General features: G+C 34.4%; 1 protein-coding gene across 1 annotated transcript in view; it reads right to left on the minus strand.

Annotated features, from left to right (window-relative positions):
- AQR (aquarius intron-binding spliceosomal factor) overlaps positions 1-16,500 on the minus strand; it is a 93,232-nt gene that overhangs the window by 13,994 nt on the left and 62,738 nt on the right. Inside the window, exons 23-28 of the mRNA XM_004751049.3 lie at positions 14,161-14,271; positions 11,263-11,372; positions 8,218-8,353; positions 5,895-6,104; positions 4,158-4,295; positions 169-240 (exon numbers count right to left, since the gene is read on the minus strand). Coding sequence (XP_004751106.2) covers positions 169-240; positions 4,158-4,295; positions 5,895-6,104; positions 8,218-8,353; positions 11,263-11,372; positions 14,161-14,271 — 777 coding nt within the window. The remainder of the gene's footprint in view (positions 1-168; positions 241-4,157; positions 4,296-5,894; positions 6,105-8,217; positions 8,354-11,262; positions 11,373-14,160; positions 14,272-16,500) is intronic.

Genomic DNA, 16,500 nt, shown 5'->3' on the forward strand with positions numbered 1-16,500 from the left:
AATAGATTAAAGGACGTTTATAGGCTTAAAATAGAATAGCAAACATAATGAAGTTAAAGAGAATATGTAATTACGACAATTAGCACCCCAAAACTGTGTAGCTTTTTGACACTGTCCCCCAGAATTCTTCAAACTCTACTTTCCTTGTCTCAGATATCCATTTCTTACCTGTAGAAGAAGAGGTATAAAAGTTTCTATCTCCAGAATCTGAGCAGCCTCTTCCATTAAAATGTTGTCATACTGAGAGATGGAGAAAAAGGAAACCTTGTCAAAAAGACAGCTTGAAAGACAAAAAAACTACCACCATAACTATAACAACTATCCAAAGAAACCCCAAATAATTTCAGATAAAAATATCATACAAATTATTCAAACAGAAAGTTCATGACTTTTTTATCGTGATGCCCCTGCTTTTCTAGTTTAAGTCTGTTACCTCAGGGAAACCCCCGAATATGTAATTTTACCTTGAAGTGATCTCCTACATAACATTTCTTGCGTTGCATATCAATTTGGTTATTTTCAGTTCAGTTCATTAAGTTCTACATAAGCAAGAATGAATTTATGATTATATATGAGGTCATTTCCATTGGTATTCTTACCCCAGGTAGTAGTTTGGGGTACTTTTTTCCCCCTTATGACTCCTACCCAGCACTTGACAATCTACCACTGTTTTACCCCTGGCATTCAATGTGTCATCAAAGCATGCAATTTTATTTCAGAACTCTCTCACCATTTCTACTACCACCACCACTAAATTCCAAGCCACCGCTCTACTACCAGAAATCTCTTTTACTAGCCCCTCCCTGGCTTGCCTCTCCTAAACCACTGATACAACAGGCATCAGCTCAACTGGTTTCAAACCTTTCACTGGCTTCCAATTATCTTAGGAAAAAGAGCCTTGAACAAGGCCTGCAATAGCTGTATTAATCAGGCCTATATTCAATTTGACCCATCTTCCTCTCCTCCCTTAAATGCCACCTTACGCCTTACTAATTAAGCTTCAACCACGTTGACATATTTCATTTTCTTAGAACTGGCAACACCATTCTGGCCTTAGGCGCTCTATAATACCATTCACTCTTCATTTTTTGTCTGCTTGGCTCTTCCTCATTCTTAAAGTACCTGCTTAAAACCCATTTTATCCATGTCTTCTCTGACCTCCCAGGTTAAACATGATTTCACAGAACTCTCTTCCTTTGTCTCACAGGACATTACAATTTGTAATTCTATCTGTATATTTACTTGTTTGATGCCTGCATCCTTCCACTATCCCAGCTTCCAGTAACATCAGGCACTGCACATTTATAAAATAATAAAAAATCAAGTCTTTCTCCAACATTAAGAAATTTCATTCTTTTTTGATGATTACTGCTCTCCCATCTGCTCAATTCTCTTTTAGATCTATTCTCAACATGTTTTCCTTCCCCTCCACTTCTAATTCTGTTTGTTACTTAGTGTGACATCCTCTTCCTTGTCTTATTGGTAAAATACCTTCTTTGAGAATCACTAAATACAAATTACAGTTCCTCTGTTTTGTGTTTTTGAAGTTTTCTACTCTTATTTTGTCTCCTTGGAAGGTAGAAGGTAGGAGCATATTTACTCTTTATGCTTAATTAACTCTGTCTTTTATTTATTTCATTACGATTTTTTTTTTTCAATTTCAGCCATCCTGCCAGGGTGCCCTATTCACTCTGTTTTTTAAATGGATTGTTTACATACACTGTAATTTCTGTGCTACTCATTTTTACCAAACTATGCTTGTATTTGTTTGTCTAAGACAAGTAGCTGACATGAATTTCAACTGGACATCCAATGATGAAAGTTAAGGTTCAATTCTGTACTGTTTCTTACTGAACATACCTAGAGGTATGTGGATAGGTGTCTTTTCTAGCTCTATCTGATGCTGAATTTCCCTATTACAAGTATAATTAGGTCATCTCAGTGGAAGATTAGGAGGAGGAGTTCTAAGATCCACATTTTCTCACAAGTCCCTGTGTGGACTCAGAGGATAATAGACATGATACGCAAAACAGAGTGGGAGCAGCTCAAGATGGTTTCAAGAGCCTGCTTTCTGAAAAACAACTCTGAAAATCTAATGCAAATTAACTTACAAAAAATGTATATGTATAGATTCTGCTTTTTAAAAGGCAATTTTAATCACAAAGCAAAATTATGAAATAACCATATTGGGCACATTAAGGAAAGAAAAGAGCACATGACTGTGCATGCATGTCTCCCTGGGATGGCACAGGGTCAAAAGACAATGTCGAAAAAGCAGATTGATTGATTTGATTGATTTTATAAAGACTTTATTTATTTTTTTGACAAACAGAGAGAGAGAGAGAGAGCATGCATAAGCAGAGGGAGCGGCAGGGAGAGGGAGAAGCAGGCTTCCTGTTGTGCAGGGAGCATGGCTCAATCCTAGGACCCTGGGATCACGACCGGAGCTTAAGACTGACGCTTAACCGACTATGCCACCCAGGCACCCCTGAATGCAAATTTAACATTCTTTATTGATACAGATAAAAAGAACACAGAAAATACTGAAAGTTGAAAGAATGGCTGATCAGGGGAGTAGGGGACTGAACTTCTCCAGGTGAAGTAGCTCTACAAGTTTTTTAAATACTTAAACCAGATACAGGGGAAGTTTGACGAAAATAAAACCTCAAAATTAAAAATATAAAAGATCTAAGGACTACTATCAGCGCTTATACTAACTATATATGTATAGCACCATGTAAGCAAATGATTAATCAAAGTTTGATAGGGTCCAAGTACTGTTTTTTTTTAGAATACACATGTGAGGAGTGCCTGGGTGGCTCAGCTGGTTGGGCAACTGCTTTTGGCTCAGGTCATGATCCTGGAGTCTCAGGAACCCTCCCACATAGGGTTCCCTGCTTGGCAGGGAGTCTGTTCTCCCTCTGACCTCTCCCCTCTCATGGTCTCTCTCTCAAATAAATAAAGTCTTAAAAAAAAAATGTGCATGTGAAAAAGCTGCACATCATAAAATATTAATTATGATTGTATCATTTCCCTTATTAAACTGATATGACTTAATATCAAATACAAAGCATATTTTATGTCAGTCCCAAGAACAAAGTATTTAGATGAAAATTCTCACTAATAATTTGCAAAAGGGTAATTCACACCACTAGCACAAGTTCACAGTACCTTTTAATAAAATTATCGTGCTTGTGCTAACCTTGCAGCTGAGGAACCTTCAGTCTAAGATAGCAACTATTCTATCACCTTGAATTTATTTAGCACTTATCCTCCAGTGAGCTCACATTTAAAAATTGTCAGTCACTTTCATTAACAACAAATGCTTAATGTTAACTCTGAATTCAAACCAGTACACAAACCCTATTTTAAACACAGATAAACCAACTGCAGCAAAGTTAAATGATTTTGCATTAAAGTCAGAGTTTAGGCCAGTATCACTAGCAAAGTTATAAAGAGCCTACAAATTCAAATTTACTGCTTATTTATTACATTCCATTTTAAACAAGTCATAGGTTATCAAGGCTATGGTGCCCATTAGCTCTTGTGTCTTTTTCATATGATGTAATCATTTTACTATCTGATCTACAGTCTTATAAGAGTACTCCATATCCTCATATGGAAGGCTTTCCATCTACTGAATGAACAAATTAGTGGGAGTGGCTGTGCATTTAAAATATGAACAATGTAAGCATATAAATGTCTAATAGGTGAAAAACACTGTCAAATTTTTTAAATAGTTTTTAGTTATATTTGGAGATCTTTTTAACACAGTGAAAAATCAATTTACCTTAACAAATATTAGAATTCTTTTAGACAATCATATGGTTATGTTATTTAATGGACATACAACTGATAAACAGACTCAGAAAAATCAGATTTAGATTTCACTAATCATATAAACATCAGAGATTACCACCACTTTCAGAAAAGACATTTTTAAGTAATTAGAAATGTGAACTTCAGTAAGAGGTAAGCCAGTCTTCAAGGGAAATGGCCTTGGTAAAGGAAGGAAAGGAAAAGAAAAGGAAAATTTAAATAAAAAAAAAAAAAATTAAAAAAAAAAAAAAGAAAAAGTCAAGAAAAGAAAAGGAGAGGAAAGAGAAATCTAATAGCTGACAGCTGATCAACTGAGGAATGAAACTCTAAGTCCCCACCTTGAAACCTAGCTTGACTAAATCATGTCGCTTTAAGGCAGCATGAGTACATGTCATAGCAATGATTTTGGCTTCTTTCACCAGAAGGTATTTAGATCTGTCCAGTCCACTTCGAAGCAGTTCAGAAGCTCTGAATTCCTATGGGATTGGGGGTCAGGGAGAGAGTATTTTAGGAAAATAAACACGTTTCATGCATACATTCACATAATCCAGTTTATCAGATTTAATTCCTAATTAATTAATATAAATATATCATAAACTAAGCCTAATGAATTACAATTCTGTTCATTATTAATTAGGTACTAATTGAATTCATATAATAACTGACACTGAAGCTATAATTTGGACCGTTTTTTGTAGAAGGTAAAATATTGACAGTTATTAAGAATACAGAATAAAATATCTATCACCACAGTATCTACTCAAGGTCCCTCCACAAAAACAGAAACTTTTTCAAGTATTCATAACAAAGGAAATTTAATGCAGGGGGTCTGGTTTCACAGGTGACAAAGGAGCACAAAAACGAGCCAGGGAATGAATGGTTGAGGCAACCCAGAGATTAGCAATAGCAGGAAGTTTGACCATTCCTAGGCTAGAACAGAGAAGAGAAAGAGGCAGTGTTTTCAGAGCCCAGAGACTGGGGTACCAGAACAAGCTACAACAACAATCATAGCAAGCCAGGCCAACAAAAATTGGGGCCATGAAAGAGATGAAACCCAAGACAACTGATGGAGAAATATCCTAGCTTCTCTATTCCTGTCACATTTTTATTGGCTAAACCCAGCCAGAAGTCAGCTAATATGGGAGGCCAGGAAATTAAACCTCCAAGGATCAGCTCCACCTCTGACCATGGCAGAGGATCCCCAGAGAGCAGGGTAAAATGATGGACAACAGAGATTAAGTGAGGATCAAACAAGCCTAAGCAGAGTGCCTAATATCAAGTGTTATAAATTCTGAACATTATGCCATACTTTAGATATTTTTAACATTTTTGTTTTCTAAATAATTAAAACATGACAGATACAGGAGAAGTAGTCTGTTTAAATCTCTCCCTACCCCTCCCAAGACAACTACTATTATGAACTAAATGTTTTTATTCTTTTACTTTGTTTCTATAATCATGAACATACTCTAATATTATTGTTTTATAGGTTCTAAATTTTATTTATTATTATACTATATATTTATTATTCTGTACCTACATCTATCCACCTACCCCCTACCTAAACCATACATCAATATTTACTGAACATATACTATGTGAAGTAGAGATATCATCTTATCTAAAAGGTATAAAGACAAAACAGATACAGTCATTGCCCCTCTTACCTGGAATAATCCTAAATCATCTTACTTAGGAATCTGAGCCTGAATGTGATCCCTTTATGAGGCTGCTATAGTCCTCCAATGATGTTTTCCATCATTGGGAAGTGGCATTCTCAGATTCCAATTCAAAGAAACACTGTTGAATCTCTTGAGGGAAGCATTCCTTTCTTAAATGCTAAGCCTTTTACACCAGAAAAGTCAGAGCAATGGGGATTGAATTTAAACCTTAATTTTTACTCAGTCTTGAACTAAAACTATAAATGTTTTCAATAATCTCACTTAAAAGTAACAATCTGGTTTGTAATGTGAATATTCCATTTTACCTCATTAAAAACAAAACAAAAAAAAACCCCAAACAACTAAACTTAAAGCCTTTAAAGTCAAGTTAAAAAAAACTCTGAGAATCCTTACCTCGAGCTGAGTGAAGATTTTCTTAATATGCCTGAAACATCCTTCAGCAATTTCCATGTCTTCTTCGTAAGATCGGCCTTTAAAAATGGGTTGAGGGGCATTTGCAAAGTATTCATGAAAAGGGAAGAAAGTGGAGACTTCCGTAACATCCGGCAGCGTACTACCTTTATTTTTCACTTTGCTGATATATTCTTCCCAACGAGACATGACCTGTGAAACAAAGGGATTTGAGATTATATTTCTTAGTTAATTATTATGTCTTAAATGATAAAATAAAAAAGAAATCCAGTAAAAATAAGACCTACTAAGTAAAGGGAAAGAAAAAGAAAAGCAATCCCTGACCTAACGGGACTATTTCTTTTTTTTTTTTTAAAGAGGACTATTTCTTATCCGAGTCACTGACAGACTGCCTTTTAAGATTATTGAACAAAGGCTCTTTAATCAAAACCAGAGAAACTAAGGGTGCCTGGGTGGCTCAGTCGGTTAGATGCCCAACTCTTGGTTTCAGCTCAGGTCATGATCTTAGTGTTGTGAGATCCAGCTGGGCTCTGCACTGGGTATGAACCCCACTTAAGATTTTCTCTCTTCCTCTGCCTCGCTTCCCCACACTGCCCACCATGCTCTCTCTCAAAAGAAAAAATATATGTGTATATATAAGGATAAATAAAAATATAAATAATTTATGAATATACATAAACCAGAAAGAACCTCAGGGTCACCTATGGGACTTTATCTCAGACATTTCAGATTCTCCATGTATACTCAAAACAGTATTACTGATGTTTAAACAACAAACAAACAAAAAAACCCCAATTCTCTGGACAAAGAAATTCTGATATTTTTTTCATTATCTCAGTTTTTCTCCATATACATTAAATCCTACTTTAGCAGCATTTTAGTAAATGCCAACCCTTCTCCTAGACCTTTATGATTTTTCCAATTCTCTTTGGTATATTTACAAAGCACTTCTGTTAAACTGAGTATATATTTGAAAGCTCATTTTATGACTTTTGTGATGTAGTTATCCTGGTACATTTTACTATGCCTCTACCATGCGGTTCCTGCTTAATCTCAATTTTGGTAATTCTCCCAGTCAGGGTTTATTCAAGAGTGGTTCTTAGGCAGAACATCTAAGAGGCTAAATAAAGATGTAGATGATTCCTGGATGCCACCTCCTCCTGAAAGAGAATCTCTGGGGACAGACCTTGACAATTTACTTTTAAAATAACTTTCCCATGTTGAAAATTGTTGATTGGTACCGTGAGGCTCCAAGTTCGGTTTTCTCAAATCGATTACTTAAGCCTCCACAAATTTTTAGATTATTTCTCCTACTTTTAAAGGGAGTTTTCACTGAGAGCCTAGTGATTTTGATTTTGTGCCAAATACACATTTAGGCATGATATTAGCCATTATTCGAAGTTCTAAACTGCCTGAGTCCAATGCAGGCTACTTTGTAAGATGATGTTTATCTTCTCTATGTCATAAGAAACCATGAAATCTGATCATTTTGAATGGACTGACCTGGTCTGTGTATCCACTTATGAACATACACCTATTCTTTATTTTTATTCTTTTATTTTAACCTTTTGTATTCTTTCTTATACATTTTAAAGTTTCAGTGTTACAATTTGGATTTAAAATACACAAATAGTATGAGTACAAAGAGAACAAAGTTACATAAAATTCTCCATTATATAATTATGCCTTAAGTTGCTTAAAATTATTAGTAAACCAAATGACTATTAAGGTTTATTTTTGTTCAAATATTTAGTTTTCCACTTCTCAATGATTTTCACACCTAAAAAATTAACCCTAACCAAAGCAAAAGCACACCTTTAAATTGAAGTCAAAAGAATTTTTAACTACTCTGAAATCAGTTCTAAAATGTAACTTATTTTTAGAAATTTGAAAGGAGAGTTATGTTTCTCTTTGTTAGTTGATTAATATGAATAGAAGTATGTTACAGAATGGTACTTTGTTACCACTGGGTAGCTAGTAAAATTAGTTATATTTCTATAGTAATGAAAATAAAGAGCAAGACTAGAAAATTTGTCAGTAGCAAGAAAGAAAAAGGAAAAGAATTTAAAAAGTAGCAACACTGGCCTTTCAGTGAATGAGTCATCAAGAGAAGCTATTTAGCTAAGAAAATAAAAGATAATAGGAAATACAAACATTTAATAATCACAGATATAGCTCTGGCAACAGCATACATTTTAAACTACTCAACAACAAAAAAAAAAAACAGGCTTTCAAGAGAATTTCAAGAACCCATCTCAGTGTCCAACTGAAGACCATATGATTTAAAAACTCTGAAATCTCTTACCTGATATAAGAAGAAATAGCCTGCAGTTTCACAAGTATATGAAGCATCTCCAGGAACCCCTAGACTCTTTTGTAATCGTTTAACTTCTTCTAAAAGTTCTATTCTTCGAGCCAGGACATAATTAACTCTTCCATATCTAGACATTTCAATTAAGCAAAAAAGCAAAGTTATGTAATGATGAAACTTATAAGGATACTGTCAGCAAAACATTTGAGGAAATCATAATGGGGTGCCTTAGGTGGCACAGTCAGTTAAGCATCCAACTCTTGGTTTCAGCTCAGGTCATGATCTTGGGATTGTGGGACTGAGCCCCTTGTTGGGCTCCATGCTCAGTGCAGAGTCTCCTTGACATCCTCTCTCCCTCTGCCTCCAGCCACTCCCATGCCCCATCTCTCTCTCTCTCTCTCTCTCAGATAAATAAATATATTTTTTAAAAAACCACAATAGGGCCACCTGGGTGGCTCAGTGGGTTAAAGCCTCTGCCTTCTGCTCAGGTCATGATCTCAGGGTCCTGGGATTGAGCCCCGCATCAGGCTCTCTGCTCAGCAGGGAGCCTGCTTTTCCTCTGTCTCTGCCTGCTGCTCTGCCTATTATGATCTCTCTCTGTCAAATAAATAAATAAAATCTTAAAAAAAAAAAAAACCAACAAACAACCATAATAGAAACTATAAATGGGAAAATAGGAAAATAAAGTAGAAAACACTGTTTATATTTAATGTAAATGGTAGTTCTTGGATCAGTGTTGATCTGCAAACATCTTAATGATCTGTGAGGAAGGAAAATCAACTGTATCACTAAATGCAGCATTTAAATAATTTCTGTTTGTTTGTTTTGTTTAAATAACAAGACCTTCACAAAGAGGGAAACAGTACTGTGCATTCTGGTGCTAGTTCATCTTATCACAGACCAAGAATACATAGTTTACAGACTGGCTGCTTTGAATAACCCTGTTTTACATTACAATATAAGTAGATTAGTTCTAAAGGCTTCACAATGTAATTTTAAAATGTATCTGATCATTCTTTGTTGTCTCAGCACGTAGCCTGGCACCTGAACCTAGTAGATTCATAAATACTTGCTGAATAAGTAATAAAACTGAAATTTGAAGAGTACCTGACTCAGAGGCATGTAATTAAGAGAAAAACAGTGAACCAGAACTCTTTCCATAATAAAAAAGTACCTTCTATAACAACCTTTTAACATTAAACAAAAATTAAAATAGTGTAAACACAAACACTGCTGCTATCATGTTCAAAGACTTGACAGAGAGAAATCATCTTCTTGAATGCTCTACATATCAGATATTCACCTCTGAGCCAGCAAGAATGACTGAGAATAAAGGGATATAAGAGAGAGTCTATGTTTAAAGAATTTTCCAACTTAGAAGGATATAAATGTTATACCAGGTAACCTCTTTCTGTTTGCTTATCTAGAGTTGAATGATTTTTCTATAATCAACATTTTGGTAATGAGAAAAAAACTGAAGATGCTTATAAGGAGACCGTAATAAAATACCAAAATTCTTGTGATAAGTGTTAAATTTTAAAAGCAATATGCAATGGAACTCTGTGTACTATTAATTCCATTATTCCATAAATCTAGTTATACTAAAAAAATTCTTAATTTAAAGAAGCGATGTATACAATTATAAATAATAGCATGTTTACAGATGATTATTAAGAAGAAGACTATCAAAAGTTGTCTTGCAGTAGTAGAATTATGGATTCACTTTCTAGTATCTCACAAAGTTTAAAAAATTTTCTTTAGGGAAAATGATATTACTTTTATTATGAAATGATAATTTCATTTTTTTAATTGTAATTTTTTAATTACCATAAAAGGAGAGAAATTAAAGAATATACCCAACTGAACAAGCTCATACCTACTAATACGACCTGGGGCTTAGCTTATATATCAGAAAGCAAAAAGTATTTTTTTCTTCAGAATCTTGGTATTACCTGAATTCTTTTTACAGCTCTACTTCTGTACTATTATAATATCTTTGAAAAAAACTATAAATTCTACTGCAGTATAATTATAATTACAGTATTTAGCATTTCACCAGCAACTTTATGTTCACTAAATGCTGGATTATTAAATTTTAGAGTATAGCTCACTTTTGTAAGTTGAATATGAAGAAATATACACAGCAAGAATTCAGAGAACTATCTCTGGCTAACCCCAAATTAAGAATCTAGAGCCCCAAATAATGTGTGTTGCTCTTGCCCTATGATTTTTTAGAAGCTAACAAATGTTTGGTGAGCTCTGTGATACAGGAACTCAAAATAGATGCAACATAATAATTTAACACTCCTTTAGCTCTTTTGATGTCTATGATCAATTTCATCAAAGGTCAAGTTTAATAGCCAAAGGCTGTATTAAATATGTGCAGCTGTTTGTTATGATTATTAACTGAAATCATGCTTTCAAAATGGATTTAAATATAAACAAGTGAACTATTATAAAGAAAGTTTGAAGAGAACACCTAAAATACTAACAGCAGAAAAAATCGGATTTGTAAAATTTTAGTCATTTTATTTCATGTAATGTTGTAATGTTAAAGTCCAGCTAAATGGCAATTAAGTATCTGTAATAAGACTTACAACCCCAAAGCTTATACTGTCATTAATCTTCAACTGTGTTTCATTAAATTTATTAATTGATACCTAAAATACACACAAATTAAATGTCTGGATGAAATATGGAAAGGATCAGGTAAACTCATACAGTCTGAGTGGGCAACATTAAAAACTATCTCAATAAATAGAGAACAATCGGCAATATGCAAATTTTAAAAGATGAAAAAGAGAACTCTTTACTGAAGTAACTATTCTTTAGTAAAAAATGGCATAAACACAAAGAACTGGGATTGAGGGAGACCATGGCCAGACTTTTAGGTCAACTACAAGCAGGTTATGCTAGAACCTTTCAGAATCAAGTTGCATTATTCATGACTCTTGTCTCTTGATGTTTCTTTAATAAAGAAAAAGAGAAGGTTAAAAATTGTTTTGTATATCATTTCAAAACTCATCCTCATTTGCTTACCTGCTGAAATCCTTCTCTGTCTCCAGCTCTTCTTCCCCATGACCGAGACGCAGGAGGTGGCGCTCATCAATGTCTAAAGCCATGATCTTCTCAAACAACTGGTTCAGGGCCTGGAGAATAAAACAAAGAGGATGATGGTGAATTTTAATGAACCAGCAGCTGCTTCAAAAGTAAGAAAAACCAAAATTTAGGAGGATAGAAAAGAATGAACATTGCCCAGTCAAAAAAGAATCAACTTCAAAACATAGAAACAAGTCTTATGTTAGGGCATTTATAATCTAAATGAAACAGTATTTTTCTTGATTCCTGATATTGCTGCCCACATATATTTTGGTCAACTAATTAACTGAAAACCATAAAAACCATCTAATCATTAAATCTTTGCTTCTAATTTATGAAAAAAAGAAAGACTTCGGATCAGTTTCTGTCTTCCCCAAATAGTAAGAGTTACTAAAATCATTAATGACCACACCAAGATTTCACTCAATAGAATACCCATGGTTTGCAAAAAACTGAAACATTTTTGTGGTTGGAGGACTCTCAGGTAGTGAGTGTGTGGGTGCAATACATCAAGAGGACCACAGAGTAGAAAGATAAAGAGCTTCATTCAAATCTTAGGCCAAAGGTCTAAAGTTTTCTATACAACAATGAGTAGAGCACTCATTTATTGCACAATATTCTGATGGAAGCCATCTAGAGGTCACTCCTTTCCACCTATGAAATGCTCTTATTTAGGGTTCCCTTAAATCCTAGTATTAATTACCTGACCATGTGTTGCAGAAAGGCAAAAGTTCCATAGTATGGAAAGATAATGTTAATTTTAAAGATATCATTTAAAAGTCAGCCAAACATCTGTCTTAACTACTCTCAATCTAAACCTGCCCATGAAGTCAACATCCAGTCTTATAAATATCCAGGTATAAAATATAAAAACAGATATTCTTTGCTGTCAAAATTCTAGCAGTCAGAGCTCAGATACTGAAGAAATCAATATAAATTTTCAGAAAAAAATTCCCCAGTATCGAAACTCTTGATGTTCTCCATTTAAAACCTGGGATCCAATGGATCAGACCAAATGGCATTATTCATTATCCAAAGTCAGGAACCACAGAGATTTAGAGAACAAAAAATACTCCGACACTGCATTCCCAGAAAAAACTGCAAGACTTCATTATGAATTAAATACTGAAGAACTTTTTGCAGTTAAGTATGCAAATGAAGATCTGACAAAGGAAACAACTTTACAGCCACAAATCATCAATTTAATAGATGTCACTGAGGATGATATGATTATCAAGGGTCATTCATTAGCAAACAATGAAGTCTTCTGTTATATTGGTAAAACAACCTTCTCTGTAATTATACTACACAAATCAATCATAAGTAGAAGATTCTACAGAAAGTTGTTATCAAGTTACGACAAAACTAACTAAAAATACTATGTAAAAACAGTAACAGATGAATTACTCTTTATTCATTTTAAGAATCTGGATATAGGTAAGATTTCTACAGATTAAATTTTACTAAGAAGAAGAAAAAAAGGCCTTTACATAATTTGTTTCCTTAATTAAGATAAAGCCTAGGTCAACCTTTTCCCCCTGCACAATTTTATTATAATATTGTATTACTGTATACAATATTATTGAACAATCGTATATTATATAATTATATACAATTTAGTACAATATTGTTATTATTGTAGAATAACACACCACCATTACTTAAAAACTTTGAAGATATAAAAACAAGTGAATGAACTGGATATGAATGAGCTGGATAGCATTAATCTTAAAAACCGGTATACTAAAAGTTGATAAATAATAGAGTAAGTGACATTTTGCATTCTAAAAACACAGATCTGTCAAATTAAAAAAAAAAAACCCAACCCAGATCAAATCTTAAGGAAGTGGCCAACTGAAATCACCACTTAGAGAACATAAGTACCTTTGGAGGTTAGACTATGCTGCAAGTTTCATGATGTTCTGAGAGCTGCCTGTCACATTTACAAAAGAGCTAGTGAATGTTAGTTGTCCTACTCATTTCTATGATAGTAACAGCTTTAGAAGAACTACCATAGCACACACATAGATATAAAGATTATTTTTCAGACATTATTTGAGAAAAGTTTGTCTTTATTGCTTTAGTGGTTTATAAATGACTTACGTATTGAATCAACAGCATAAAGTAGTCCTTCCATGTGACACATATTCATATGTAGACCTCATAAGGATATATAACTTAATCCAATGTTAATACATTTGAGCCTTAGTCTTTTGGTAATATTCATCCTACTAAAGGATAAAAAATGTTACCAGCAGGGCCACCTGGGTGGCTCAGTGGGTTAAAGCCTCTGCCTTTGGCTCAGGTCATGGTCTCGGGGTCCTGGGATCAAGCCCTGCATTGGGCTCTCTGCTCAGTGGGGCCTGCTTCCCCCTCTCTCTCTGCCTGCCTCTCTGCCTACTTGTGATCTCTGTCAAATAAATAAAATCTTAAAAAAAAAAAAAATGTTACCAGTAATGGTTAATGCTTTCAATCTCAAAGCTTCAGCATAGCATGCAAGATGGTGGGGAGCAATTTAATTTAATCTAAATACCTGACCATACATCCAAGAATTCTTCTTAGCTTTCCCACATTTTGACCCTCTCCATTAGAAATAAAAGATTGTTTTTTTTTTTTTCTTAATATAGTCTGGTTATGACCAGTAACAATCCAAGAGTAACTTAACAGCAAACACTATACTCATCAGTCTTTCAGTATTCTGTTGTACCTATGACCAGGTTATCACACAAGCAGAAATCTCCCTTGTGCTTTCATTCATCTCCCTCCTTTATCTTGCCTACCATCCACCCTATATATGTGTGTGCACATGCACGCATTCACACACATACACACTCTTACCTGATTAGAATGAGTAACAATCAGCGTCCTCTGCTCTGGGAAATTATGGTAGATGTTGGATATGATCTGGACTGCAACATCTGTTTTTCCAGTACCTGGTGGACCCACAACCTAAACAGGAGATGAATACATATCAAACTCCTAATTTATCACATTGTTAGAAAATGGACATTCTAAAACTGAGAGATAAATTTTAAAAATTGCTGGATAAGTTCAATGACAGAATTGACAAGAGAGTGAAGCTGAAGATAGAGCAACAGAAAAATAAGCAGAGAGAAAAGACTGAAAACAAATGAATAAACAGAACCTTGGAATCTATGGGACAATACTAAAAGGTCCAACATTTATGCTACTGAAGTCTTAGAACAAGAGGAAAATTTTATGGTATAGAAAAATATATATGAAGAAATGATGGCTGAAAACTTCTAAAATCTGGCAGAAGACTTAAATCTTAATTAGATTTAAATTAGACTTAATTTAATTTAAATTAGACTTAAATAGATTCAGGAAGCTCAGCAAACTCCAAACAGAATAATCCCAAAGAAATCCAAGCCCAGGGGCACCTGGGTAGCATCAGGGGCAATGGGTTAAGCCTTTGCCTTCAGCTCAGGTCATTATCTCAGGTTCCTGGTATCAAGAACGCACGGGCATGCTCTCTGCTCAGCTGGGAGCCTGCTTCCCTCTCTCTGCCTGCCTCTCTGCCTACTTGTGATCTCTGTCAAATAAATAAATAAAATCTTAAAAAAAAAAAAAAAAGAAACGAAATCCAAGCCCAGACACATTTTAATTAAATAGGTGAAAACTAAAGAAAAATTCTTAATAGCAACCAGAAAAAAATGAAACATTACATATAGGAAAAGGATGTTTCTAATGACTGTGGGTTTCATTCAGAAACCATTGAAGCCAGAAGGAAGTGGAGTAACATTTTAGAAGTTCTGAAAGGAAAGTACTCCACAGAATTCTATGTCCAGTGAAAGTGTCTTTACAGAATGAAGATGATTTAGAGACATTCTCACAAGAAAAAAAACAAAGATAATTCACTGCTAACAGACCTACTCTTAAAAGTGGTAAGCGTTCTTCAGACAGAAAGGAAGTGATAGCAGAGCAAACTTAAAACTCCAGGAATGAAAGATGAATGGCCAATTTATAATAGATTTTTCTTCTCTAGAGTTCCTTAAATGTTTGACTTTCTGGGGAGTCTGGGTGGCTCAGTGTTGAGTGTCCAACTCTTGATTTTTGGCTCAGGATACGATCACAGGATTCTGAGATGGAGCCCTATGTCAGGCTCTGCACACAGCACAGATTCTGCTTGAGACTCTTTCTCCCTCTCCCTCTGCCACTCCCCCTGTTTGCATGCACATGCATGCTCTCCCTCTCAAATAAATAAATTTATAAGTAGACTGAAAAATTAATAAATCTAAACATATTAATTGCATTTAATGTAAATGGTCTAAACACATCAATTAAAAGACAGAGCTTGTCAGAACGAAGGAGGTAACATACCCCAACTATATGCTATTTACAAGAAGTTCACTTCAAACATTAATAGGTAGGTTAAAAATAAAATAATGGGAAAAGATACACCATGCAAACACTACTCAAAAGCAAACTGTAGCGGCTATATTAATATTAAAGTATGTTTCAGAACAAAAAAAATTACCAAGAAAGACATTACATAATAATAAATGCATTAATTCACCAAGAAGACGTAACAACCCTGAATGTGTGTATCTATCCATAAATCTTTAAAAAACATGAAGCAAACACTGATTGAAATCAAAGGAGAAACAGATAAATACATAACTGTAGTTGGAGACTTTAATACTCCTTTTCAGTAATCAACAGAAATAGCAGTGGGATATCAGCAAGGACAAAGAAATATTGAACCAAATAAATCTGACATACAGAGGATACTCCACCCCCAAACAATAGAATAAACACTCTTTTTACGTGTACTGAAATATTCACCAAGACAGAGCATATCCTGGATCACAAAACAAACTTGAGCAATTTAAAAAAATTAAAAATTGAAATCACACAAAGTATTTTTTCTGGCCGTAAGGGACTTAGACCAGAAATTACTAAATGGAAGAATAACAGTAAAGTTTCTAAATACTTGGAAATGAAACACACTTTTAAATCAGTAGTCAGCAGGCTTTATCTGTAAAAGGCCAGCAAGTAAACATTTCAGGCTTTGCAGGCCAAATAATTTCTGCTACAAGTACTTTAACTCTGCTATTACAGCATAAAACTGGGCAGGGGCAATTCATAACCAAATAGGCATAGTTATGTTCCAATAAAACTTTATTTATGAATACTGAAATAAGTAGTAAGCAAAAT

The sequence above is a fragment of the Mustela putorius genome, unplaced genomic scaffold (assembly GCF_011764305.1).
Source record: "Mustela putorius furo isolate JIRA1106 unplaced genomic scaffold, ASM1176430v1.1 tig00003898_pilon_pilon_pilon, whole genome shotgun sequence".
NCBI lineage: Eukaryota > Metazoa > Chordata > Mammalia > Carnivora > Mustelidae > Mustela > Mustela putorius.